This window comes from Aspergillus pseudoviridinutans, assembly GCF_018340605.1.
Source record: "Aspergillus pseudoviridinutans IFM 55266 DNA, scaffold_3, whole genome shotgun sequence".
Classification (NCBI taxonomy): domain Eukaryota; kingdom Fungi; phylum Ascomycota; class Eurotiomycetes; order Eurotiales; family Aspergillaceae; genus Aspergillus; species Aspergillus pseudoviridinutans.
Genome location: NW_025091283.1, coordinates 448,743 through 475,650, shown reverse-complemented (window position 1 = coordinate 475,650; position 26,908 = coordinate 448,743). Strand labels below are relative to the sequence as shown.

General features: G+C 48.6%; 11 protein-coding genes across 11 annotated transcripts; 4 read left to right on the top strand and 7 right to left on the bottom strand.

Moving 5' to 3' along the window:
• Nucleotides 1-46: 46 nt before the first annotated feature.
• On the bottom strand, nucleotides 47-1,001 carry Asppvi_003883 (bZIP transcription factor; the record flags this gene model as incomplete). The annotated part of the gene is made up of 2 exons (XM_043299840.1): nucleotides 47-813; nucleotides 896-1,001. The coding sequence occupies 2 exons, from the start codon at nucleotides 999-1,001 to the stop codon at nucleotides 47-49; spliced, it is 873 nt and encodes a 290-aa protein (XP_043155775.1).
• A 619-nt stretch (nucleotides 1,002-1,620) lies between these two features.
• Nucleotides 1,621-2,814, bottom strand: Asppvi_003882 (putative short chain dehydrogenase/reductase; the record flags this gene model as incomplete). Its single annotated transcript, XM_043299839.1, has 5 exons — nucleotides 1,621-1,897; nucleotides 1,976-2,416; nucleotides 2,486-2,551; nucleotides 2,616-2,664; nucleotides 2,724-2,814. 5 exons carry the CDS (start codon nucleotides 2,812-2,814, stop codon nucleotides 1,621-1,623), a joined length of 924 nt encoding a protein of 307 aa, XP_043155774.1.
• A 611-nt stretch (nucleotides 2,815-3,425) lies between these two features.
• Asppvi_003881 (alpha/beta hydrolase) lies at nucleotides 3,426-4,454 on the top strand (the record flags this gene model as incomplete). Its single annotated transcript, XM_043299838.1, has 1 exon — nucleotides 3,426-4,454. One exon carries the CDS (start codon nucleotides 3,426-3,428, stop codon nucleotides 4,452-4,454), a length of 1,029 nt encoding a protein of 342 aa, XP_043155773.1.
• Nucleotides 4,455-5,273: 819 nt separating this feature from the next.
• Nucleotides 5,274-5,885, bottom strand: Asppvi_003880 (uncharacterized protein; the record flags this gene model as incomplete). Its single annotated transcript, XM_043299837.1, has 1 exon — nucleotides 5,274-5,885. The coding sequence occupies one exon, from the start codon at nucleotides 5,883-5,885 to the stop codon at nucleotides 5,274-5,276; it is 612 nt and encodes a 203-aa protein (XP_043155772.1).
• Nucleotides 5,886-6,427: 542 nt separating this feature from the next.
• Asppvi_003879 (uncharacterized protein) lies at nucleotides 6,428-6,867 on the top strand (the record flags this gene model as incomplete). The annotated part of the gene is made up of 2 exons (XM_043299836.1): nucleotides 6,428-6,465; nucleotides 6,528-6,867. 2 exons carry the CDS (start codon nucleotides 6,428-6,430, stop codon nucleotides 6,865-6,867), a joined length of 378 nt encoding a protein of 125 aa, XP_043155771.1.
• A 2,066-nt stretch (nucleotides 6,868-8,933) lies between these two features.
• Asppvi_003878 (GFA family protein) lies at nucleotides 8,934-10,010 on the bottom strand (the record flags this gene model as incomplete). Its single annotated transcript, XM_043299835.1, has 1 exon — nucleotides 8,934-10,010. One exon carries the CDS (start codon nucleotides 10,008-10,010, stop codon nucleotides 8,934-8,936), a length of 1,077 nt encoding a protein of 358 aa, XP_043155770.1.
• A 785-nt stretch (nucleotides 10,011-10,795) lies between these two features.
• Nucleotides 10,796-12,097, bottom strand: Asppvi_003877 (uncharacterized protein; the record flags this gene model as incomplete). Its single annotated transcript, XM_043299834.1, has 5 exons — nucleotides 10,796-11,125; nucleotides 11,210-11,458; nucleotides 11,513-11,660; nucleotides 11,716-11,960; nucleotides 12,086-12,097. 5 exons carry the CDS (start codon nucleotides 12,095-12,097, stop codon nucleotides 10,796-10,798), a joined length of 984 nt encoding a protein of 327 aa, XP_043155769.1.
• Nucleotides 12,098-13,590: 1,493 nt separating this feature from the next.
• Nucleotides 13,591-15,433, top strand: Asppvi_003876 (uncharacterized protein; the record flags this gene model as incomplete). Its single annotated transcript, XM_043299833.1, has 3 exons — nucleotides 13,591-14,394; nucleotides 14,552-14,665; nucleotides 14,720-15,433. The coding sequence occupies 3 exons, from the start codon at nucleotides 13,591-13,593 to the stop codon at nucleotides 15,431-15,433; spliced, it is 1,632 nt and encodes a 543-aa protein (XP_043155768.1).
• A 1,310-nt stretch (nucleotides 15,434-16,743) lies between these two features.
• Nucleotides 16,744-17,874, top strand: Asppvi_003875 (uncharacterized protein; the record flags this gene model as incomplete). The annotated part of the gene is made up of 1 exon (XM_043299832.1): nucleotides 16,744-17,874. One exon carries the CDS (start codon nucleotides 16,744-16,746, stop codon nucleotides 17,872-17,874), a length of 1,131 nt encoding a protein of 376 aa, XP_043155767.1.
• Nucleotides 17,875-19,358: 1,484 nt separating this feature from the next.
• On the bottom strand, nucleotides 19,359-20,264 carry Asppvi_003874 (class I SAM-dependent methyltransferase; the record flags this gene model as incomplete). The annotated part of the gene is made up of 3 exons (XM_043299831.1): nucleotides 19,359-19,741; nucleotides 19,798-19,940; nucleotides 20,005-20,264. The coding sequence occupies 3 exons, from the start codon at nucleotides 20,262-20,264 to the stop codon at nucleotides 19,359-19,361; spliced, it is 786 nt and encodes a 261-aa protein (XP_043155766.1).
• Nucleotides 20,265-23,206: 2,942 nt separating this feature from the next.
• Nucleotides 23,207-24,627, bottom strand: Asppvi_003873 (uncharacterized protein; the record flags this gene model as incomplete). The annotated part of the gene is made up of 6 exons (XM_043299830.1): nucleotides 23,207-23,340; nucleotides 23,433-23,537; nucleotides 23,635-23,709; nucleotides 23,799-23,925; nucleotides 24,014-24,468; nucleotides 24,552-24,627. 6 exons carry the CDS (start codon nucleotides 24,625-24,627, stop codon nucleotides 23,207-23,209), a joined length of 972 nt encoding a protein of 323 aa, XP_043155765.1.
• Between the last annotated feature and the right edge of the window lie 2,281 nt (nucleotides 24,628-26,908).

Genomic DNA, 26,908 nt, shown 5'->3' with positions numbered 1-26,908 from the left:
GGGCGGCTAGGTCTTCTACCCTGTGAAGTAGTTCTGCCGGTCAGCTCTAAAAATCTATCTGTTGCCGGTGTGGCGATTGCAGAATATGCTTCCAATCTAAAGGCTTCTCTCCCCTTGTTCGCCTCCAAAAGTTAGTCGAAGCCAATAGCTCAGGAGAGTTTCTTATCATCCACGTCCATTTGTGTGCAAACCTCTCGGTGACCTCCCAGTTCTTTGGATCCCATGAGTCGCCCCACACAAGCAGCGTCGCGGCAGTGTTCCTAGTATCCCAGAATGCCATAAGGTCATGACACAGCTCATCATCATCGAACGAATCGCCTGCCAGTATCAGAAGGTGGCGCATGCGGGGGAACGGGAAAAAATCCAGCCATGGATGATGCGGGACCTGCAGCTGGATGGGGGTCGGGCGTAAGCTAGGTGGAATCCGTTCCCTGGCAAAACTGGGCTGCTGGAGATTGAAGATGGAGACGGCATCATCGCTTCTCATCCATTCGGGGGTCATCCCAATCGCGGTAATATTCTCGTTGATTGCTCGATGGACGTTAAGGCGGCAAAGAGTGATCAAGTGGTCTCCCTGTGGAGAGCCATTCAAGTAGCTCCGATAGGCTGCTGTTTCAAACCATCGCCGGAACTGCAGCGCATAAGGTGGAGCATTGGCGCATTTGAACTTGTCATGTTCTTCTGGGCCGGCGGAATGGAAATGGAGCAGAGATCCGTCCCAGGTCGACTCAGAGGAAGAAGAAGCGGAAGCAGAGGGAGCGATTGTGCTCGTTTCGGAATGCGGTCCTACTAGAATTGCCCGCTTCCTCAAGCCTATCAAGGTGGGTGTCAGCTTGAAGTTTGTCTATCATCTGCTGCCCCGGGGGTAATGCTGTATCAAGCATGTTATACGCACGATAGAGTCGCTGATTCAACCGATTCTGTAATTTCCTTCGTTCTTTTCGATCTGTGACGCCCGTCCAATTATCCTGTGGCGCACGAACACCTGCTTGCTGAGGCATGCTGGCGAGTGGGATCATGTCGTAATGCGGTATATTTCGTGATTCGTGTATACACTCTCTCCGTCCACTATTAGAAATGATGGGAAAGTGAAAGAAATCCGCTAGAAGACGCGAAGACGGATCATAAATGCAAGGTGCTGACAAGAACTGAATTTTGGATCTACAAATCCCAAAAATACCTTTAAGAGGAGCGAGTGCCTAGAGGGCTCATGGCCGCATATGCTCCTTAGAGTCATTACTTCCCACAGAGATGCGGGTTCTTATCAGCAACATTAGAGTTCAGCTAATGCAGGGTGCTTACGTCTCTAACCTGATAAGGTTAATATGCCAAGATTCACGTAGATGAACATTCTTGGCGACATCCTCAGCCATCATTGATAGTTTGATACAGACTTCCAATGCTAACCAGTCTTCGGAAAAAGCTCGGATCCCGTTTCTGAGTGGGATTTAATCTTCTCCGAGCCTTAATGCACCTTGCTTACGCCCGACCGGACCCGCCGTAAACGATCTGATTAATGATCACAGAGGATCAGCAACTAGCGAAAATCACCTCTATATTTGGATCAAGTCATCAAACAAGCATGATGGGTGTTGAAATCAACACACTTGCTACTTCAAGTCAAATGAACAACCCCGCCGAAACCGGGGCACTCAGCATCTGCTCTTCTTGGATCTCTCCGAGCAGCGCATTGCCTGGGTAATCATCCAAATCCAAATCCACATATCCCCGGGACGCCCATTTCCTGGCTGTGACGAAGAAGGAGTGACCGTTGACGCTAGGATCACTAAGTATCCGAAGTAGACACTGCCCCGCATCCTCAGGCGTGGCGAATTGAACCCCAACATTGGAGATGTGGGCAAACGTCTTCTCGGGCAAAATATTGGTTCGGACATACCTAGCCAACATTCATCCATTAGCCATGACGCCACGCATGACGCCCGCAACAGGGGCAATAAAGAGGCAGGTGACATACCAAGGAGAAATCACGTTGACCCGGGAACCGTAATAGTAGGTGGTCCTCCGTAGCGAATGCATGATGCCCCGCATGGCCCATTTGCTCGCACTGTACTGCGGCCCTCGGGGACAGTCCAGGAACGCCGCCCCTGAGCCGATGAGGATGAGGCAGGTATCCTCCTGGTCAAGGGTGGGCGATGAACCGTTTTGGCGGATGAAATAGTGGGCGGCCAACTTGGCCGTGTACAATGGGCCCTTGATGTTAATGTCGATGATGGTCAAATCCGGTTCGGAAGGCTCGTGGTCCGGGTGTGGCTGCTCGAAGACTTCATCCGGGCGATGAATCCCGGCGTTGGCCACCACGTAGGCGATGCGGCCGTTCGGAGAGAGAGAAACTGCTTTTTCAAAGAGTCGGACTTGGTCATCCCAGCGGCCGGCGTCGCAGGAAACAAATTTAGTCCTTGATGAGGCAAGAAGTTTCCCGTCAGTAATCGACTATGCTCAGCCAGAGTGCCGAGGCGGATCTTACCTGGGCAGCTCGGCCGCCAGGCGTTGTCCTCTTTCCGAGTCGATATCTCCGAAGCAGACGTAGACCCTAGTATACTACTTTCAGCTCCTGTGGGCAGATGTTAAGCTGGATCCCAACGGGTGTACCATACCCGGCGGCGACGAGCGCTCGCACATAAGCTTCACCAAGACCACTAGCACCTGTATTCCTGTAAGCAAGTGCAAAATCTTGCTAGTGTGACATCATTAAATCCGGTTACCTCCCGTGACAATGGCAGTCTTTCCCTTCACACTGCTGGGATCGAAGTCCTGGTCGCAGTTAACCGGCCCGGTGTGGATGTAAGGGGCCATGATGAATGAGGCTTGATCGGTAGATGAGGACGCGTACAAGTTGGCTTATCGCGGGAATGACAGAAAAATCAAGAAGTTGCGTGCATCCAAGGCAGCATACCTCACGCAGAACCCTTTTATCTGTTGCGCGGAGTGGACAATGCCTTCGCTCTTGCCACCAGTACTTCCGTGTTTAAATGATCCATGGATTGGTGTCATCCTCTCGGCTTGATAGCCCTGGATGGCTGTTATTACAATGGGTCATTCATACAGCGAAATGGGCTTGACCGGCCCCACATGTCAGCAACTCGCATTTGGATCGACTTGTCCAGTGATTTCCACCCCTGACTCACAACCAAGTGTCTCAGCATGATGACATCGGCCCTCCAGATGTATCGCTTGCAAGGACCAAGGCCTGCACTCTCCGGTGCAGATAACGTAGGACAACGGCGTGCAATATCCCACCCCTCCAGCCTGCTCATTTATACCAGCGGTCGACCATGCCTTGGACCCGAGATGGAATCATTCTCTCCTCAACCTCAACCACTCTACCATTGTTTTTCGAACGAGTAACCAATCGCAATATCATGAGGATTCCGACAGCCCTTAGTCTGACCGCACTACTTTGCGCAATGTCGGCTACCGCCCAGAATCTCTCCTATGGGGCCGACAACTTCTACCGCAGTGACAGTGTCACCCTGCGGCCTATCACCTTCAAGAACCAATTTCAGATGACCGTGGCTGGTAACCTCTTCGTCCCCCGCGGTCAGAACTTGACCCACGGCGGTGACGCCCCAGCTATCGTCGTGGGCCATCCGATGGGCGCGGTGAAGGAGCAGAGTGCCAACCTGTATGCCACCAAGCTGGCGGAACAGGGATTCGTGACCCTATCCCTCGACCTCCAGTTTTGGGGCGGAAGCTCCGGGGAACCGCGTAATGCCGTGTCGCCCGATCTCTACGCTGAAGCCTTCAGCGCCGCGGTCGACTACCTTGGCACACAGGACTTTGTCGCCGTCGACCGCCAGCGCATCGGTGCAGTGGGCATCTGTGGCAGTGGTAGCTTTGTCATAAGCGCGGCCAAGATTGACCCGCGCATTCGGGCCATTGCCACCGCAAGCATGTACGACATGGGTGCCGTCAACCGCAACGGGCTACGCCACTCCCAGATTCTCACTGAGCGCCAGGCCATCATCGCTGACGCGGCACAGCGGCGCTGGACCGAGCTGGAGGATCCCAGCCAGACCAAATACACCAGTGGCACTCCGAACGAGTTGACTCCCAGCACCGACCCCGTCGGGCGCGAATTCTATGACTTTTACCGCACCTCCCGCGGCGAATTCACACCCGCCGGATCTACCCCCGAGCTCACCACCCATCCTACTCTAACCAGCAACCTCAAGTTTATGAACTTCTACCCCTTCAACGATATCGAATCGATTGCCCCCCGTCCATTGTTGTTCATCTCCGGCGATCAAGCTCACTCCCGAGAGTTCAGCGAGGATGCGTATGCCCGGGCCGCCCAGCCAAAGGAGCTGATCTGGATCCCTGGCGCCGGCCATGTTGACCTCTACGATCGTGTAGATCTCATCCCCTTTGACCGGCTCACTCGGTTCTTCCAGACGAATCTCGCCGGTAATGGGACTGCTTCTAGCACTTGGTGAGCAGCCAAGTCTCAATTTTTGAACCCAGCTCTCGTTTGGAGTCCGATCTCCAGCAATTCATTATGTTGTTTGTTAGGTCAGGACTTTGAGAGGATGCTGTGGCATTGCGGCAGTACAGCTGTTGCTGTTCCTATTATTGTTATTGATCATAGGTTGAATGCTAGATTAGCAAGGTATGGAATAGAAGGAAGTAATTATATATGTATAAAGGTAGTTATAGGAGTATAGAGTATGCAGAGGGAAGAGAAATTGTATACCCAGCAGGCCCCCTATACTTAGTATATATATATAACTAATTAGAGGGTATTTTGTTGACCTTCTTTAATACTTCCCTCAATTAAAACTCTTAATACTTCACTCCCCTTTATTTAACTCTCCTATGCTCCTTCCTTTTATTATATTAGATATTTGAACTTATTAAAACCTTAAAAATATGTAAGAGAAATAAGGTAAATAAGGAGAGGATCGCAAATACTGGGCTTCAATGCTGCTTGAGCAGCCCCAGATTATGCTCTCCTTCCCTGCAGGATGAATGATTGAAACTAGGCAATACTCCGTCCGGTCTTTTTGTCCCATCTGGTGTCCAATACAGCGGTAGGAGAGAGAGACCGGTGATCAACATGCGAGCAATACTACACACAGCTGCCCTACGTTCATAGCATTAACTCATCGCACTGGAATTTCCATTTTGCATAGCCTCCTCACCTCATCCGGTTTTCACATATTCCCTGAGATTACGAAAACCAAACATAACTCGAAAGATTCGACCCCTTATTTTTTGATAAGTCGCCGAATTTCCGTGATGTGCACATACTAGCATCAAGAATGGCTCATAGGGTTTGCTAGCAGCATAGCCTGCTCCTCCAGGAATGCTACTGTAGCAGCAGTCTCCGTCCCCCTCTCCAATACATGCGGCGTTCGCCCAGGCAAGTACTCCACACTGCCTACCCGAGGGTCCAGAGCAATGCGCCAGGCGAGCAAGTAACCAGTAACCAGCCATGCTACGTATTCCGAAGGTGTGCCGAAGACATTTGCTGAATAGTCCTGCGTGTCCTCGCATCTCGCCTTAAAGTTGTCATTGTATGCGCGCACCCAGGAATCGTAGCCTTGGGCCACTGAAGGATGCATACGACTCAGCACCTCGGAAGAATCAACGTATGTGTCAGGCGGGTCGTATGATGGGTCCGCAACGTTGAACCAGAGGAAGTCAGTTCCGTAGTCGGGAAAAATACGATAATGATGGAGACCTTCTTTTGGGGCCGGCGGTTCTTCCTCAAACGCTGTGGAGCACTGCCGAGAAGGTATCTCGAATTTGATGGTGACGTTCAAATCACATTTGATCTTCATTGAGAGATCGAAGCTTGTTTCAATGGTACTTTCGTTGTCGTCCGTACTAGAGCTGTCTTGCAGCGTGCGCCATGAATCGCCCATATATGCAAACACTTTTGATATACTCTTGCGACTGTGACTGAGTGCAAAAAACGCTGAGGGGTTTCCATATGGAACGAACTCTAGATCGCGGAAGGTGCATATTTGGTTGGAACTGCAGCGTGTAGAGGCTTGACCAGTGTGACCCAGAATGCGCAAAAAGGGGATTGCTACAGGGAACTAAATACTGCTGTCGAGCACTGTGAGGGCTAACTATGGCTTACCGCCTGCACTAGCTAGACTAGTCTGGGTCTATGTTACACGCGAACTGTCACCCTACATGTACCGAGTGGAGCATGTAAATCGAGCTAAAATCTGCCCTCATATGCAACTCGTGTATCATCTAATGACCTTGTAAAATCACAGTTCGCGTTCCATTCCAACCATGAACCAGAACCCGCCAAAGAGAATAAATGACAGTAATATATATAGCATTATACATGTGTTCATATTTATGTCCATATTTTAATATGATGTGCATTAGATTTCTTGGCGCATTGGTGGATAACGCCATGAAACCTGATTAAAAAGATTCGCACTGCAGTATGTCTGTGCTCAATAGCTTCCAACTCCTACCTGCTATGTACTTTCTCCTGGGGAGCGCATGTATAAAGTCTGTGGCTAATATGCCAACTCTGGTGGCAGTGAAATCGGCAACGAAAAGGCGGGATTGCAGCATATCCTAGACAAACATGGCAAGGAATTTGAAAGGCTCGGAGAGGAGAAGGAGACAAAATTAATGGAACTTGCTGAGACCTCAACCTCAATTGGCCTGCGTATGTGCGCACAGAAGTCTCGTCCAATATTTGGCCTGTTCTTCCACGGCAATCTATTGGCAGTGGCCATCCAAGCTGGAGACAATGGCTTTGTGGTGTCTATGAACACGAAGAGCTTCGACAGGATGAAGGATGAAGTAGCAAAACACGGCGGCACGGAGCAGCTTGAAAAGCTGCTTCGTGAACTCCACAGCTGGCCAATTTACTGACACATCCATCTTCGTCAGGTCTTGGAGAGAAAAACTTTCCCTCGCTGACTAGGAAGCAAGTGGTACTTCAAGACTCTAGCATAACATAACGTGGTTTCACGGATCCATTTATCTTGTAGAAACCTCGTCCACTCCATCGATAGAGGCATGCACCAAAAGTTTTGAGCGGCGCTAGTAAGCAAAATGTAATGGATAAACAGGATTATTGGTAATTTCTGTAGTAACATGTTAAATTTAGCAAGAAAAAGAGGCTTAAACAGCCTAAAATAGCACGGTTTGGTTGAGATGATGATTTTTTGTTGCGGACTGGAAGAGGGTTAGAGGTATCAGGAACCCGAATAATAGTCGACTGCAAAGAGTATAGGCATTCAGAATATTACAGCATGTTTCCCTTTCACTAATGCTTAGATTTTCGGAGTTATTCATTCATTACACTTCACATTCCTTACTAGTGATGTCTACACTCCCTAAAAACTACCAACGTCGCTGTGCAAAATCATTTTCTTTTCCACACTTTCATTAATAATGGCTATATCACAAAGTTCATTATCCCAAATTAGTACGAATGATATTCAGCGCTTCTCCTGTTGACGTAACAGGATTCCGATTGGTTCGCACTTTTTTAACGCTTTTGACCACAGACACAAATTTCACCAATTGCTATGAGAGTCTGATTTTAACTTAGAAACCCAACTTCAATTATTAATCTTTAAATGGCTTCTGATACTATAATGGATAAACTTCGGAGTCGGGCGTGGATACGCTCGTCGCAATACATAGATCCCTATTAGTCTCAGCCTGGAGACTTGAAATTTCAAACACCTGGACCTCAGAAAACACACTCAATATGGACTCCACACAGAAAAAGCCGAGCCTCGTTGCTTCTTCTTCAGCACAGAATGGTGGTGAAGAAGACGTGTATGGGATGGGCGAGATGCGAGAACTCAAGGTATTCATCTGGTCATAGGAATCTACTGAAGAGAGAGAACTTACCTAGCCTATGCTGTTGCCACGGGAGAAAGGATTCACTTCTTTAACCATCCTATCGATGGCGGTTGTTCTCATGGCTACTTGGGAGGCATTGTCCAAGTGGGTGGTAGCGGCCTCCCTCAATGTAGAATGTTTGACTCATCGAGCGAATGGCACTATGGTGTCCGGCTTGATCAGCGGTGGACCGGTTTCGCTCGTATATGGCTTCATCTGTGAGTTTCACTGTTTCAACACGAGAGTTGTCTGATTGCAGGCCAGTGGCTTTAATCGGTGCTTCGGCAACTGCAGCCTCACTAGGAGAGATGGCATCCATGTAAGCCCCTATTCGCACTTCCAGTGCATAATGATTCCAAGCTGACCCGCGTACACGAAGGTACCCGACGGCCGGCGGGGCAATATCATTTCGTTGCCAAGCTCGCTGCGGAACGATGGAGGTATATGACCAGCTGGCTCGTGGGTTGGATAGGTAAGCGGTGTCGGCCATCTCAATCACACAAAGCGATATAGTACTGATGCGAATATTAGTTGATAATGTGTGAAGTTATGAACCTTAGACCTGCCCATGAAGTAATCATTCAACTGCCTTCACAGGTTATAAGTCAAGTAATTAACTCTAATAACATGTCTCTGTCCCGGCCACTCCAACTTCGTTCTATCTCTAAGGGTTCCTATCCATGCCTTAAGAGCATCCTACTTCGCTAATGTATACTCGCACCTCCTGGCGAGAAGTAAGAGGATATACACAGAGAAAGTCCAGACAAGGTCCGCTGTTGGGGCTGTGTACGTTACTCGCACATCTCAAGGGCGTCAGTATGTGGACCATTCTAGGCTGAGGGGCCCGGGATCTCCGAAGAGACTGCACACCATTGAGCCATGTATAATTAGCGAAAAATGCTCAGCTAATATTACATTCTTTCCTCAGGTGAACATTACAATGATATATTGAATTAGAATGAGGCGATGTCGCACAGTCAAATCTGAGAATCTCAATGTTTTGCTATTAGGCAACAAAGATTATGAATGCTAATGAATCGCTGCCAATAGTATAAACTACTGCGTCTATTTCACCTTATAAATTAATGTTCACACCAAGACTCATAATCCTCTAACCCCACCGCTAGATCCTGCATAGTGCCGTATTTTCTAGTCCTCCAATCAACTAGACCCTTCTCTAATCCTTTCGTAAACCACTCATCATACTTCATTCCTTCATCTGAATTCTCTAGTTTAGTCGTCCTCCAACATGCCCAATCAGTGGCCATGACACCCTCTGATGCACGTAACAAACCCATCGCAATACCAACAATACCTGGCTGACTCATGTGTCTACGAAACACGGTTGCACCACAAGTCCCGCAGAACGAACCTAGAGTCCCTTCGCTGGACACATAGCTTTTCAAAGACCCTATCAGAAGATCTCGTGATAGCGACGGCGAGATATGGTCCGTCGGAACCAATATCCACGCAATCGCGTGGGTACCAGTGAGCAGGCGACAGCCCCTACAGACGTCGACAAGCGCAAGCCACTTCGAGATATCGGATGGATGCACCCATTTACGGCCTGCAGGGCCGCTCAAGTAGTCCCTGTGAGGACGTGATATCGTCATTGAGACGCCACCACAGTGGCATTGGGCCAGTAGTTGATCGTCCTCACGAGCTGGAACCACTGGCAATTCCTCGGACACCGGACTCTCCTGCGGATTCCACACCCGAACCATCTGGCCTCTGATCTGAGGAATGAGTTCAGACATTCCACCATCCCGTGTGGAGTTTGTGAAAGCGTGCGAGCCAATCTCCCACAAACCCTCGTTAGCGTTGGCGTCGAATACCGAAACAGAGATGTACCAATCTCCATTGTCATGGCTACGGTCGCCAATATGACAGCCGCAACTAGTGCAAAAATACCGCGTTGATTCTGAATATGGATGCGCATAGCCGGTTAATTTCTCGAGTCCAGAAGGCGCGATGAACTGTGGTTCGACCCCGGATGGAACAGGGCAATGGAATGAACAGAGGGCTCCGTGGGTTTGGCGGCAGATGGAGCAGTGGCAGACATGTACCTTGAGTGGCAGGTCACTCTCGGGTATAGTGAGAGAGAAATGTGCGTTGCGGCAGTGGCAGGATGCCGTCAGGGTCTTAGACTCTGGGGCCATTTGTCTATCAGCCTCGTTGGAGGGGACGTCTCATCAAGAGGAAGACCGGGAGACAGATGTCAATTAAGTAGACAGTCCTCTGCATATGAGTGTGTACTAGCTGAGGGGCAGATGATGGAACGCCTTAGCAGAAGTAGGCAGGAAAAAGTTTCTTTTAAAGCTGTCGTGATCCAGAGGAAGATTGGTTGTTCGTAATTCCTTCTGTAGACCCGAGGGTTATATATAATATGAACTGCAGGTTGATTACAAATCAATTATACGGGATTTAATCTGTATCAGAACCTCTAATAGTATACCTGGTTACAATTCATAACACTGGAGCCTGAACAGACTAGTCTAAAAACATACCACCAAGCGACATCAGGTCCTTGACAGTCAGATTTAAGACTACTAAGCACCGTTAAGGTCAGAGGGAATTTTATTACATAGTTCTGACCACCGTTGGGGATTGAAAGAGACCTCATCTATTCTACAATCACCTACATTGACCCAGGGTCGCATGACTTAAAGCAGCGTTGCGAGACAGCAGCACCCACTAACCTTTTAACCACATTAAAGCCATAAGCTCCATATCTGTCCTATACCTCAACCCAGTGGAGAAACAGGTGGTCGCCGCTTTTTTAGTCGCCTGAATGGGGTTGAGAATGGTGAATGTGAGAGGCTGAGCGAGAATCTGGATGAGAAACAACCCAATACTTGACTAAGAATAGATACAACTAGTATCCAAAAAACTCAGGCAGAAATGATGCTCCTTATGGAAATATAAGGGGGGGAAAGAACAGCGACTATAAAACATTGTGATCAATCATTGACTGCACAGCATCGGTGACACTCTGTTCCAACTGAATATACTTCCAATGTCCCCCCTCTCTCCCCTTGGACAAGACATCCAAGCTGACCCGCATATCCCAGCCGGTCGGATGTACTCCGTCTGGCAAGATTTTTGAAGGGTTTCCTTCTGGAACGCGATCCCTCAAGCTGGGAAAGTTCTGTCGAATGATGTTCACTACCAACTGCGGCGTGATTAATCCAGCGATAAGCAGAATCCGCCTACCCCCCGCAACAGGGTTAGTCAAGGCGTCGACATGGCTCTGGGCGACATCCCGAACATCGACCTACTCTTCATTAGATACACTACCAACTTCTTGAATGGAAAATAGGCGAGCAAAACGTACAAAGTGATAGAATGGAAATCGTACATCCTCGACGGCATTGTGTGTCCCATCAATGAAGCTCGCGATTGCAAAGTGGTTGGTCTCGTTGATAGAGCTTGGCCCCGAGATGGGATGAATCATAGGGCCTGTGATAATGTCCGGGTTGATCACGGTTAGATCGAAGTTGGGCTTGTTGGTCTTCATGGACTCCCACGCAGTTTTTTCACTCTGGGTCTTGGACACATTGTAGCCAAGCACTGTGTCTTTCCGCTCAATGGCTTGCTGAGCGGTCACCTGTTGTGTATTAATCAAAGTATTCGTTTCTTCCATTACAGAAAAAAAACCTACTGGGTTCCAATCATTTTCGTTGTAAGGGCGGCCCTCGCGGGTGATGTCCTCGAACGAGTTGAGGACGGAAACAGCACTACCCAGCAGAACGAACCGCTTCAAAGACGTGCCTCCATATTTGTGAGCACTTTTGAGGATCTCCGTAGTCCTATAGCGCATTAGTTTTACTGTCCAATATGCATGTGCAAAGAGCTATATCTGACCCCTTAACAGCAGGCTCGATCATCTCTTTTTGGATATCGTCGACATTGAACTTCAAGGGGGATGCTGTATGGATAACGTAGGTGAAGGGAACCTTTGTATTTTCAAATATTTCATCGAATGGTTGCTGAGAAGTGAAATCTGACACTATGGCAAAGCTGATTTTGTCCTTCCACGAGGGATGTGTCTTGATGATATCGTCGGCCTTGGCGTGAGATCGTACAGTGGCCGTGACGGCGAATCCACGCTAGTCACACACTGTTAGTTCTGTCTACAAGCCAGGAAGAATAATGGTACTTCTATCAAGATGGATAAGATATGCGAGGCAACGAAGCCATTTGCACCTGTTAGCAAAACATGCTGCCCACTAACACCGGAGGCCATTAGGGGTGGAAGTCTCTGATTGTACAATTCTACTAAGGATGGTACCAATAATGATCAAGAAAATTTCAAGCAAGTTCCTGTCCAGTTGCTATATACGTTGGTTGCCTGGGAGGCATGACGTGGTCGTGCAATTTTGGAACTTATCTATGACGCGGTAGATAGCCGAGCATGTAATCCCGCAACCCCACAATCCGACGACACCGAGATCTGTTAAGCGGAATATGATTGACTGAAGTCGGCTGTGGTATGCCAACTTCTGGCCCATCATTAGATACATCAATCAGATCAATCAGAATTCCCTCTTGAGCTTTCCCGTCAGTGGCAAAACACCGTCTCTCTTGAGAATCTCATAGGTCTTCTCCAGATCGTCCCTTGGGCAGATATGGTATACATGCCTTTCCGTATCTTGTGCATCTTATCAGCTGGAAAAGGAGCAGTTGACATTACCCCGCTCCAACTGGGATACAAGCTGACAATTTGTGGGTTGTTCCAATGTCTCCAAAGCTGTCGCAGACATAACTGGGTCAATGCGAGATCAGTAATAAACCCTGCACAATTGCGCCAATTACATCCCAAACAAACTAGTGGTGATCAAGCAGTTGTGTAACAACAAACATCAGCTGCAGGGCACCACCCAGGATGATCGCTCAAACAGAGGCACAATGGTACTAATCATTACATGCATGGCTATCTGCCCCATTTCTGACACGCCCCGACTGCTAGTCGACTGCTTTATAGGCCTACATGCAAGTTTGATTTGAATAGGGTTGTGTACATCCGTCACGGGCAGATTCCGGTAGGCATGAGTGGATGGAGTGGAGCATTGGAACTGGCAGCGAGAAATATGGGATCCTGCTGTTCCGAACAAGGCCCCATCCCAAAATAGTGTAGGGCTGTACACTGCACTTATCATATAGCAAGTTCAGAACACCTCAGGCGAGGAATTAACAATGGTGGACTGTAAAAGCATGAAATTGGTTTTACAGCAAGTAATGAGGGCTACGGAGGACACGTCAGCGCAATCACATTGTCTCAATAATCCTTGGAAGTGCTCCATAGGATGGCCATACAGCCTACAGCAGCGGAAGATAGAGTCAAGGTCTGTAATGCTCTAGTCGAAACCATCCTCTATACGGGGGTCCGGCCCACCGCAAACACATCATGTCAGCCTAGGGCAGCCCACTCCCCTCAGGAGAAATCAGCTGGAAACGTGCATATGAAGATCAGACAAGACCTGAGTATTTCTCGGTCTCCGGATATAGGCATTCCTTTTGGTCAACGGGCGCGGCCACGTCCAAGATAGGAAGGACATTATGAAGGGTGGATATCAACCTCAAGGGATGAGAATGGGACCATTGAAAAAGCAAAGTAGGCAGGTGGCCTAGAACAGAAGCATCCCATAAGGGAGAGCGAAACGCATTCCTCTTGTATATCCAGTATGATTTAAAGACCGTTGGCTTTAATTGAAGAGGCATCCAATTTGAGAACGAGCAATGAGATACGAGGTATGGGTACAAATAGCCCGTGAGGTGCTTGAGGAGTCCCGGAAACAGCTGGGGATGCAGTTAGGATACTACATCCAGCTTGCGGGGGAGGCAAAGACAGTTCCCAAACCAGGCGAGCAGTGGGAGGACATTGCAATCGCTATTGAGGCTCGTACCAAGGACGACCTGCGGATGCCGCTGTACGAGAACATGGAAGGCATCTGCTATGACACAGCATCCTCTTTGAACACCAATGCTGCCCATCTAGAAGCTGAGGCAGCGGCTCTCCTCGCCCTACCGACAATCACCACGAGTATTGAGCCATGGGGAGTCGGTGTGAGTACGAGTATTGGCGGGAGCACCTTTAGCCAGGTGGCGCAAGGTCAGGTGAGTCATCTACAGGCACGAGCTCAGTCTGCAGCCGACGAAGGCGGGCGGGCCGCTCGAAAATCGGCGCTGTCGCGGCAACTGCAAGAGCGGTTGCTCCAGGCCAACACAATGGGGCACGAGCTCATGAGGATTGACAAAGATATAGCACACTTGGACACCCGTGTCGAGAGCGTGGAATGGGAGATCAAAGCCCGACAGCAGGAGACCGAGAATGCGGCGGCAGAGGAAGAATGGATGCGCAAAAAGTATACAAACCAGCAGCTCTACGCATTCCTGGATCATTCGACCAGCCAGATTTTTCACCAGACCTACCTGTTGGCGCTCGATATGGCCAAGGCGGCACGGCGCGCCCTGGACTTTGAACACGCAGTCCGATACCCAGACAGCTCCGCCTCCTCGCGGCCATCCACGAGCATTGGAAGGGTTTTGGAAAACTCCTTTGATGGCCTAACAAGCGGGGACGCCCTTCTTCTGGACCTCAGGAAGATGGGAGATGATGCACCTGGAAAATGACACGCATGATTTCGAGATCACGAAAACGATATCACTCCGCCAAATAGACCCACTGTCCCTGATCCAGTTGCAAGAGTCAGGCTCGGCTACGATCAAGCTGGACGAGACACTATTTGACAGGGACTTTCCCGGCCACTACTGCCGTCGGATCTCGTCCGTCGCTCTGAGCATTCCATGCATTGTTGGCCCGTACACCTCGATCAACTGCACGCCCACTTTAACAAAGCACAAATAGCGCATCTCTCCCGTCGTCAAGGATGAGTCCACGCTCTACGCAGAAGAGGAGGGCAAGTACCGCACGGACCAGATCCCGATTACCGCCGTTGCGATCAGCACTGGCGTGCAGGATACCGGCAAATTTGATCTCGATTTTCACGGATCCGGTCAGTACGGCCCGTTTGAAGGCGCTGGGGTAATCTCGGAGTGGCAGATTCACCTTCCGGAAAAGCACAGGCAGTTCGATTATCGGACCATCTCGGACATTGTGATGCATCTGCGCTACACCTCAGTGGACAGTAGCGGCAAATTGAAGGAGGCCGTCGAAGGTACCATTGACTCGGTAAAGGCCCCGGCGTTAGCGATCAATCTCAAGGACGACTACCCGGCTGAGTGGTACAAAGTTGCGTCGAAACAGCAGGCTTCCTCCTCCAAGATGGTTCTCGCGGGACTGCGTAACCGGCTGCCCTTCTGGACCCGCGAGAAGACAGACGTCACGCCGTCTCGTGTGACGCTCTTAGTACACCCCGAATTTGAGGGTGCGACTTTGAAGGGGCAAACGGCGCAGGGCCCAGCGGTTTCCCTGAAACGGAACAGTGAAGCTGCGGTAGGCAAGTACACAGCATTGACGCCCAGCACTGTAACGACCCTTCCCCGTCTGGATGATGAACCATGGGAAATCGACGTTGGGGCCATGACTCTCGAACGCGGCTGGTTATTGATTGAGTATTGATTGGTGCTTTAGTGGACAGCGTGCTTTACAATGTTTGTTTCTCTGCTCGTCTTAGTCGTCGGGGGCTACGATTGTCGATTTATAACTCGCTGTACGGCCCCATCATTTTTCAATAGAACACTGCTTTAGATGGATCTTCCAGCCTGTCATGCCATGCCAATAAATGTGTACCGTCAAGACTCTGCAAAACGTTTGGCTCGCGCCCCCTGCGGTGGCGTGGGCGATGTATCGCCAGCTTGTTATAATGCTTCTTCCCTTTTCCACGAGCAGAGCCATGTTCAGAGCCGGATATTGCCGTCCGCAATTCAGTCGGACTGTTGGACACTCTCCTGGGACTACTGCGTGGTGGCAGCCCTGGAGATCAAGCATCAGTCTATTCATGCAGAGTAGCCAGGTGCATAGAGTTTAACATCCTCTTCACTGGTCATGATTGCATAAGACCATATCACTGATGAGTTAATTCACTGCTAGAGGATTACAAAGAAATCAAGGATAAACAGATCCATATCACGCCCTGAAAGTTTCTTTTAGCATACCCTTGCGGGAGGAAAGTAAAGGAAAAGGATAGAGAAGACCTTACAGTGGGTTCTAATACCTATACCTGCTTCCTGTGCTTAATACCATTCAAGCCTTTCCTAAGCATAGAATATAATATATGCAGCTCCTACATAGTAAAAGGATGAATCAGCTTACAGTCCTTAACTACACTATTATCCTTAAATATAAGGCAAGGGTAATTATGGCGCATCCTTATTAACAAGCATATATAGTGCTAGATTCCTAGTATAGAGTATTGTCCCAGTGTGTATAAGATAGATTAACCTAACAGGGCAGCTTCAAGGCTAAGCCGGCTGGGAAAATACTTAATAGATAATGTACTAGCTGCTTTGATATGGAATAACAAAATCAATAGATGGTTGTTTGAACTTTACCGATCGAACAGGCCGCAACCACTAAAATACTACAACTTCTGGTCTGGTTGCTCTGATCTTGCATCAAAAGCAATTAATTACAATCAGTCAGAGGATAAACGTCAGCCGAAATGCACAACTCACGTTATTTGGCGGTCACTGGCCGAATCTGCAAGGGCCTCCAACGGCCTTCGAGTGCTAAATCCGGCTATGTCCGACGATAAACACGAGGCTGTGTTCGGGTTTTACAGCGTTTGATACACCATGTCCAGGCGGGTTTACCGGTGTTAAATATTAAAGACAGGTTGCCTGAATACGTAGTAAACTAGCAAGAGGTATATAACAAACCTCTCTAATCCACGACATTGCATACGTACCCTAACACATTAAAAACTCACAATGTCTCCCTCTCTTCCAGCTACACACCGCGCCCTCATCCTAAATGCCATCGGCGAGCCCCTCAAAGTCGAAACAAGACCCACACCGGAAGCAACTCCCGGCAGCGCCGTAGTCAAGATCCTCACAGCAATGATCCTCTCCTACTCCGGAGACATCTACAGCGGCAAGCGGCCCTACCCGCTCCCCACACCCCTAGTACCAGGTAACGGCGCAATCGGGCGAGTCGCAGCCGTAGGTTCCGATGCGACCAGTCTCTCCGTCGGAGATCTCGTCTTAGTGGAAATCTACCTCCGGGGCCGCGACGACCCAACCCAGGCTTCACTGTCGGGCGTGCATGAAGGCCACGCTGAGAGGAGTTCGCGGCTCATGCGTGGTGAATGGCGTGACTCGACTTATGCGGAGTATGCGAAGATGCCGCTGGAGAATTGCCACAGGCTTGATGAGGGGCGGTTGCTTGGGAATATAACGGAGGGGGGTTTGGGGTACACTGTTGAGGACCTGTTATCTATTGGCGTACAGATTGTCCCCTTCGGGGGGCTGCGGAGCATAGCTCTTGAACCCGGTGAGAAGGTCATTGTTAGTCCCGCGACAGGCGCGTTTGGGAGCGCGGCGGTGCAGGTGGCTCTGGCTATGGGCGCCAGCGTGATCGCAATGGGGCGGGATCTGGGGAAGCTTAGGAAGCTGCAGGAGGTTTGTGGGAGAGATCGGGTGCAGGTGGTTCAGATCACGAATGATCATAAACAGGAGATGGACGCCCTGGCGCAGTGTGGGCCAGCCGATGCCTTCTTTGATGTGTCGCCGCCCATGGCGGCGGGATCGAGCCATATCAGGAGCGGCATGTTGTCGCTCAAACACTCGGGCCGTATTGTTTTGATGGGGCCGGGGGTTGGGGAGGTGACTGTCCCGGTTGCGGTGTTGATGGCTAAGAACCTCACTATTAAGGGGAAGTGGATGTTTGAGCGTGAGGATGTCCAGAGGATGATCCAGATGGTGGAGGCTGGGATCTTGCCGCTGGGTAGTCAAGCGGGCTGGGTGACTGCTGGGAAATACAAGCTTGAGCAGTGGGCTGAGGCGTTTGCCAGTGCAGCCCAGCATGCAGGACCAGGCGAGCGGGTCTTGTTCATAATGTGACTTTTCAACTGTAGGAGTATCTGCTCTAATATTAAGTAGTGATTATTTATAGCTAGGGAAGGAATAGAATACTATATAGATATAACTGCATATAGCAGCCCTTGAACTGTATGAGCTGATGTCAAGGAGCAATCATCTAAGGATATTATTAAGTAGGGCTTCAGTGGTGTATGTATCATGCCAACCGCATGCATTATTAACTGGGTTCATTAGAGCTTCTCTTTAAAAGATATACTACATAGGTTCATAAATTACATCCCTTTTCTTAATCTACAGATATTACTAAGAAATAAAAAATCAAGTTATACTCTCAGCTTTAGATATATTATTCTAATCTCTTTCTCCACGATACTCTTGTTTGGAATACTGCTGCCATCTGAGATACTCTTGCCACCGTGTCGTGACATAAATCCATCCACAATATACCGTCTTACGCATGCTACAATGGTACTTTATTCGAAGCGGTATATGAATATGAAGCTGCTCCGGCTATTTCTGCTCTGAACTTCATAGGGTCTTATCTTTCAATCGTTACAGTTAGAGTCGAAAACAGATTCCCCTCCGGATATACACGCTTTGTTTCTCGGGCTGCACCCGAAACTACGCTAGTCCATGTTAAGCTACTCAATAAACAGCCCATGCTTATCTGTATTGCGTCTTTCAACGTATTATTCCAGCGCTCAGCGCGTCATTGTAACATACTGTACAGAGAAACCTCCAGGGAATGTTTGCAGCCTTGGAGAACTAACCCTGATAGGCTAAGAGGTCTCCGGGTTGCCATCAAGCTCCACAACGGCAGCATCTAGTGGGCCCTCGCGTCCAGAATGGCCCACAGGGACCGTGCGGTTTCGGCTTGCTCCACAGCCATTTCTCAGTCTATTCTAATCTCAATCTCCGCGAAGGGCTCCGCTCGCCATAGTGGCAGCGGACTCAGGTTAATTATTTCTAGTTCATCTAATCTTTGTAAGTTCATGGTCTTCAAAGCTTCTGGTAGTAGAGAGTGATTGTGGTTTCAATGTTATTCCTCTGTGTCTGGGCTCGTCGGAGCACACTCCAGATAGGATGATTACAGGGTAGAGTGAAGTCTCACGATTTCATGTTGTGCTCTGTGGCAGAGGCGGAGGTTTATTAGAAGGATGTGCACTTTTACCTCTAGAGATACAGTCGTCACTGTCCTGAACTCTGACAGGATACAGATAGAGAAGCCCTCTGCACTGTGTGCTGAATTACACTGTGTGTGTATGTATATGTGTGTGTATGGGTGTGTACGGGTGTGTATATACTGCTAAATTTGAAAATAGATTCCCCTGCATACACTCATAGATTGTTCTTCCAGCCCTATCCTGAAACACAGTTTAGTTACAGATCTCCGTGCTAGAAATAGACCTTTGTTTTTACATAACCTAGGATACTGGTACTTTACAGGAAACGCCCGAGGGTGCACCTTGGTGCCTCCTCTCCAGATGTGCTTTCTGCAGGCATCCCTACTTCACTAACCTGCCCACAACGTGCCCTAACATCTCCCAACCAAACTCATTTTGTCCCCTTCCCAGTTCAACCTTCGTCCAAGGCCCAGCCTCTCTTACGTAGCTCCCCGAGTCACGATTAATATTACATCCTCCCATTAGCGTCGGCCAAACAACCTCGAACATACCCTGGATCCAACGAGCAAGTGGAAACTTCAGATCGGCGATAACATGCTCGACGATCACCCATTGTCCACCAGGTTTAAGCAGCGAGTACAGGAAGCGACACGTCTCCTCTGGATCGGGCACAGAGCAGAGCACACTGAAGGTGGCGATCGTATCAACAGAGGCGGGGGTTATGCCATGGTCATAAAGAATATTGACATGTTGAATCCCACAATCTGGATGTCACATTTAGGAAGTTTGAAAGGATAGAATTAATGAAGTAGTGACCGACCGATTATTGTAGTAACATCTTCGAGGCCAGCTTTCTTCACATTCTCCCGCAGCCTCTTGTGCAATCCAACGCATGGCTCAACAAGATACAACTTGATTATATTCTCACTTTGATAGTGCGCCAGATACTGACCATCACCGGGTCTATACACAGTCATTTACCGTAGAAATGGGGTACTCTCTGCATAGAAGTATCCAGATTACATACCCGATATCCAAAACAACGCCGTTCGCAACCGCGGCCAGAGGAGATATTGTGGGCCTGAGAATATTGGAACCCAAGGGGCCAAACGTTTTCCACAGCCGCGTGAACTGTTGAGCGTGCCAGTGTTCGAAATTAAATGCTAGACTTCGTTCGGTGGCGAGAACCTCCAGGAAGGTGAAGACCCCGAAAACGATCCCTGTCATCACCATAAAGGATGGGATGAAGAGATCTATGATACGGTTCAATGGGTAAATAAGGCACATCGTGTCTATACAATATGTCAGAATATGGTATAGAAAGGACTTCTTTTTCATAACAGAGGTTAAGATGAAAAGAGATTCGTTCCCCTGCGATCTATCCGGGCAAATGACGTTGATTGCGGGGATGTGGAAAAAAATTGATTATATAATATACATTAGTTAGGTTAACCAACTATGAATTGGTCACAGTTAAGAGAAACTAGTCATAATATATTGGAGTAAATTACTGTTCGATAACGATAGAGCAATATTACTATTCTGGTTCTATTCAAAATATAGTCTTGTGGATCTTGGCATTAGGGGGTTGGTCACAACAATTTCGAGACGAACTGTATCCGAGCCTTAGGCTCACCCACTCCGGCCGTGTAATGTAGTAGAATGAAAAGAAAACCGCACGATAGGCCGTGTTAGATGAAATACACTCTCCAAGAAAGAGGTCCATTACTGATTGGGTACCTGCAAGCAAGCCAACGTGACTCGGGTCTCATCTGAGTCTTTTTTAAGGCCCCCAGGCCCCTAACCAGAGTTACCTCTGCATTTTGTCTTCAGGGCGCCATGGTGCTCAAATCACTTGTCAATGCTAGTATTTTTGCAGTCCCGATGGGTGGAAGTTTAGGAGCCTTGTTCGGGATCGACGTCCACCGATCGAATAATGGAAGGCACCTCTCTTCGGCGGCGACTCGATGGCCGCCGCCCAGAACACCAGTAAAACTCAGTACGAGGTAATGTGTGGTTTGCACGAATTGGCGACTCTACCCAGCCGAATGTTAACCAGACTTCGACCTCGAGGAGACTGAAAGACATAACATTCGACTTATGGTCGGGTACAAATAGCATCGATCAGAAAGTCTTGACTTGGGTGGCTGAGGTCTCAGATACGTTTCACGGTGATATCTACCCTCGTATTACCGATCTTTACGAGCTCAACGGAGAAGACTCTAAGTAGTAATAGATGCGATTTACTAAAAGAACACTAATCCACTTTTACTACCTTCAGTTTAATGCACCAAAATGCCAAGCCCAATTGTTGGTTGATGTCAAGTGCTGCCCACTTGATAGGGCGCTCGATCTTCCAGGACTCTTCAGCAATCTCTTCGGTAAGCCTGTTATACTCCTTCAACGCGCAATTGCCATCATTATATTGAGTCCGGATATCATGAACCATGGCATTGCCATCTGGATTGAGCAAGGCGTCATGCACGTAAACTTCAACTCGACCCGGGAAAGCCAAATTCTCGAATACAACTCAGCCCTCGAACACTGTTTGAACTTGCGGTTTCAAGTTTATCAAAAGCAGCCGGGTCGATCTTGGCGATTAATACCATCATACTTTCAACACAGTGCTATCATTGACGGCCGCAGAACCTAATGCCGCACTAACTTTGGGGCCCTGGAAACTAGTACCAGCAGCGATACGGACCCTATCTTTAGCCTGGTCGAGTTTATTCTGTTCATCTACGGTCAGGTTCCTTTTGCTTTGCAAGCAACCCCCTAACGTAAAACAAGTAGCAAAGGTGGTCCCTGTTCAAACGATTAGGTACGATCTGAAACTATGGCTGGGAAGAATGAGCATACCGTATTTCTCATAAATCCCCCTTACATCTTCTTGACGTACGACAGCTTCCGGACCCTTCTTACATTCAGCTGTGAGCTCGACGGAGAATGGATCAAGCTCTACCATCACACGTGGGAACTAAAGAGTAGATTAGAGTAGTAATGTGCATGCCTGGATGCCTAGGCTGACGTTGTATGCTAAAACTAAAGAGCTCATCTTCCGGTCTTCGCGTTTCTGATTTGCATTGTTATGCTCCTTCATATACGATAAGGAGGGAGATAAAGCACTACCAAAGACTCCTACAGACCTGGACAGGACGAGCTTCGTCAGTATTCTCATCGGAGGGGAAAGCTGGTATTAATGCTTACACACTGCCTTCAATGACAGTTGAACTAAAAGCTGCCTTAGCCAGACACTCCTGGAAGTCCCGCTGAACTTCAGTCACTGAAACGTTGACATCATCGCATATATAAATGGTAGAATTCCAGGGGATGAATTCGTTTTCGACATTATCTGGTTTGATATTGAAGGCTATGGACGCGACGTTCATGAGCTGACAATTCAGTGTTTACTAGAAAGGAGAGACGGAAAACATAATACCTCTCTTTAGCCATGAAGTGCCCGGTTGACCCGCAAGATGCAATCCCATTGGTGTTCTGTAAGGTCATATGGCTCAGTTTTATCATATTTGAGAAAGCTGGTCTAAGGATCATCAGAGCTCGGACTGTTGAGAGAGGAGGAAATGGTCTCACGGTTTTGATGCCGAGTCCCGTCGCCAAGAAGCTTGCGATGACTGCCTGAGATGAATGGTAGTTGCCCCCTGATGATCCCTACGTGCGCGGGACCGTCGCCCTCCCGCGACGGTCGTCTATGAGACTCGCACCCCCTGTTCTGACCACGGCATCAGGCCAGGACCGCAGCCCCAGCCATTCGATAGGGAGGATCTGGGTATCATTTGGTCTACTTGTTGCGCTACATCTGACTGTTCCAGTCGCTGAGTCCTAATCTGCCGGCGTTACTGTGAAGCCTGTGTGCACTCTTGGGATCTCCAAAGCCGAAAGGGTGTCAGAACATGTGACAGCTTTGTCAAAGTGCTTATCATCAAGAAACGGTCTTGCTTCATGGACAGATGGGCCAAGTTATATTTTGATATTCAAGTTAGAATCCGGTGTTGTTGAGCAGATATGAAGTTGTATTCCATCACATTTACTATGTGTTTTTGAGCTGTCAGCTTGACTGTGTTTTCAGCTCGCTTGTAGATTATGTTAAACTAATTCTCCCCTTTGGGCACCCAGCTCAGGATGGTCCGAGACCAGTCAGAAAATTTCCGGACAACGACGAGCTGGAACCCGTTCCTTCTTGACACAGAGTGGGCTCTCTACTTGATTGCTCACAGAGAGAACTTCTCCCCAATCAATTCCTCACTCAGCTCCCACAAACGCGTCCAGTTATCGCGATTTCTGATGTGGGAGTGTAATTCCTCCTCTGCCACTGCATTATTGTGTAAAAAGGCCCCATTGGAATCTAGCAGCATCCAGGTTCAGTCAACATAAACTCCGCATTATTAAAGCTGAGAATCAGAGAATGAATAAATCAGGATGATTCATTTTACTTACCGGTAATAGACGGGTCTATCATGCCGGTGATCATGGTCGCCGCACCTTCTGACCTGGTAGTCCACGGTGGTAGGCTATACGGTTTACCATCCAGGTCCCGCATTTCTGTAAACAGAGAGAAATGAAAATTGAAGATCAGTTTAGATGTTTCGCGTATTTGAGCAGGGAGCAACAAAGGTGGATAGGAAAGGACAAAGCGTACGACCAGCATTCGCAAGAGATGTAACCGTATCCGTGAGCTCTGGAGTGAAATGGCGTTGTAGGCCCGATTGGACGGCTACGAGAATTGACCGATAAATAGTTAGTACATTGGAACCTCTGCATCACAGCCTTATCACAGTCATAAAATATGGACATGTAACATACCACCGGGATCAATACTATACACCCTGATCTTCTGGCCTTCGAGTTTCTCGGCTAGGGCTTTGGCGAACATGACCCGTGCAGCGTTGGACTGGCCATACGCGACAAGAGGGTCATACGTTTCGCCCTTCTGTTATGCAAGAATGGTCAAGTTTTATATCACGAAGGTCACCAATAGGATAAACAGTAATAAAGGGCAGGCAGAGGAGCAAACATACCTTATAGCCTACATCATCAAAGTTGACTTGCCCACTTCTCACCGCGGAGCTCGCGACAATAATGATCGAGGAGGATGGTCCTGCAGCTTGGATCTTGGGCAGGAGTAGCTTCACAAGTAAGAAATTTGCCAGGTAGTTAACGCCAAACTGGGTCTCGAAACCATCTTTAGTGGTTCCATACGGAGGAACCATGACGCCGGCAACACTGATGAAGTGGTCAATCTTGGGTAAGTCGCTAAGGCTGTCTACAGCGGCCCGAATAGAGGCCAGATCTCCCAGGTCCATTTGTAGGAAGCGGGTTGCAACATTCGGGTGCCGCGCTCGAATCTTTTCCACGATTGGTGTAACCTTGGATTCGGCTCGTGCAACGAGGATGAGAAGTGCGGGATCGACACTACTCAACTGCAGGGCAAGTTCACCTGCGATTGAATCGCTGGATACACCTGTGACGAGGACTATCTCCAAAGAATGAATAAACAGTTAGAGCGGATGTAAATATTGAACGCGTCTGTCAATATGTGAGCTCATGAGTACGTACTTGTCTTGCCAGCGAGTGAATGGCCGTACTTTTGGAGGATAACCTCGGATTTCAGGATTTCTTGCTTCGGAGCCATTGAGTCGATTATTACGCTCTTTGTCGGCTGAAAGATCGTTTGAATAAGGGAGTATTGCTGAAAAGTGTGGAGGGATAAGGCAAAGAAAATATCTCGAGCTGGAAGTTATCAACTCTATATAGGTAAACGTACGCGGGCAAGGCAGCGATACTGTGGACTGTTGACGACATCTACTGTTAATATTCCAATTATCGCAACGTATTTGAAGAATCCGGTTAGATCAGCGTCAGCAGTTGTTTGGAAAAGCCTATAATTAGAGTTCGGCTTTAGTCCCCACTCAAGCCACATTCGCCAAATTTCGAGTTAGCTCGGAGTCAGCAGTTGTTTGGCAAAGTTTATATTCAGAGTTGGCCGTTTATCTCCGTTCACTCCACATCAGTCAAATCTAGTTGGCTGACGTCAGCAAGTGTGCTAGAGAAGTTTATGTCGTAAGCAAGCTGGGACAGTATGGTCTAGTAACATCTATAGGCGAATGAGATAAAGGATAGGGTCAAGTAAAACGCACAGTCATAGTCAAGCTACCCACGCCCAGGCCGGTGACAACCCGACCACCGAGAATATAGCTGACGGCTTTGGTATTTTGCCTGGACTATTACGCCACGATGAACACGGCTACTGCCAGGACAGTCGTCGTGCGAGGGCCTATCGCGTCGGCGAGGTATCCATTCGTCAGTGTGCCGCCTACCCATGCTCCGAGCTCAAGAATGGCTGTGGTGATGGCTTGTTTGGTACTATCCGGGATCACGATTAGCTGTTACAGTAAGGCGACTGAGCAACAAACACGCTTGTGCAGCTATGATAAAGTGCTCTCGGGGATTTTCTGGGAAATCCGCGGAATCGGCGATCATCACTGCTGTTTAAGACAAAGGATGGCAACCTGGCAAGGTATTGTTCCAAAATCGTCTGGAATTCCGGCTTTTACTCAAATCCCACCAGCTTCTGTATTGTGTGTGCCTATAAGCCACATCCGACGGTGGTATCACGCCTGAATTTATTGGTTGTTCGAGGGCACGAGCGGCCAACAGACTCCTGTTGGCTTACACGGGGAAGGCTTATATACGCGGGGAAACGCGACGCCTTTTTTGCCTCAATTGCAGCGGGCTAGTTTTCTTTCGATTACTGTTCATCTTCTTGGAGATGCAGCACCCACAACTCATTCCGGGACACCGGCTTGTCCCTCGCTTTCCCAAGCGCGGCCAACGGGGGACTGCGAGAAAATCGAGGCCTGGCTCACATTAGATAACGTCATTGCGTGCATTCTTTGCGGCATAGTGCTCTCTGGAAGTGACAACAAATTCAGTTGCCTCTTGTGGTTTGACACGGCCAGAATGATGGCCTTAATTTTGGAACTCAATCGAGAGCAGACACAACCCTCTGCTCGGCACGAGGCATTCATTTACTCAAGGGAGCTTGTCGCGCAGGAGGAGCGAAAGGAGGAACGGCGACGGACATGGTGGCTACTCTACGCAATGGATCGACATCTGGCTCTATGTTACAACGCGCCACTACATCTCTTGGATTCGAAGTGTCAAGTCTTTCGGCCATTGGGAGATGGAGAATGGCAGCGTTTAGATGTGCATCTCGCCGTTGCCCAACCTTCATTCGCGCCCATGAGTCATGCATTGCAACACTTGACACCAAATACCAGGTCAGTGGTGTTTCAATACGTCCATTCCTTTCTCTGTGCTATGAATCACTCTCCTGCTTCTGTTTCTTGTTTTGTCTGCCCCAGGCTAATGGGATAATCAGAGAAACTTTCGGAAGGTTCTGATAGGCACACACTAAGCAACATGAAACGCATGACAGGCTGCCGTCTAGCTGAGCACCAGGCGCGCCGCCATGCGATTCTATCTATGTATCGGTGGGATGACGATGGCAGCGGTCTCTTACTTACCTAGTCTGATAAGTTAATTTACTAGGACCGGACGCTAAATAAAGATTGGTGAGGGCTGCTGTCTTCTTCACCTGACCATGAGGCATGATGGTATATGATAATACTCAGAGGCAAACGTCGCCAGCGGGGTAGTCCCATATTAACTCTACCAAAAGGCACCTAGGGCACATCGAGGCTTGTGTATAGACATGTGTGGAATACTATGACTCTCGATTCGGTCTGTTCTAGTTTCCTATCATAGTTTAGTTAGATTGCCCCTATTTCTCCTGTAATTAGTGCAGTATTGCTGCTAGATTCGATGAATCAGATCTTTATATTTTTCTGGTGGTGAACCAAATGTTACGTACGCCACGGCTCCGACATAAATCTAATATAATTAACTAGTGA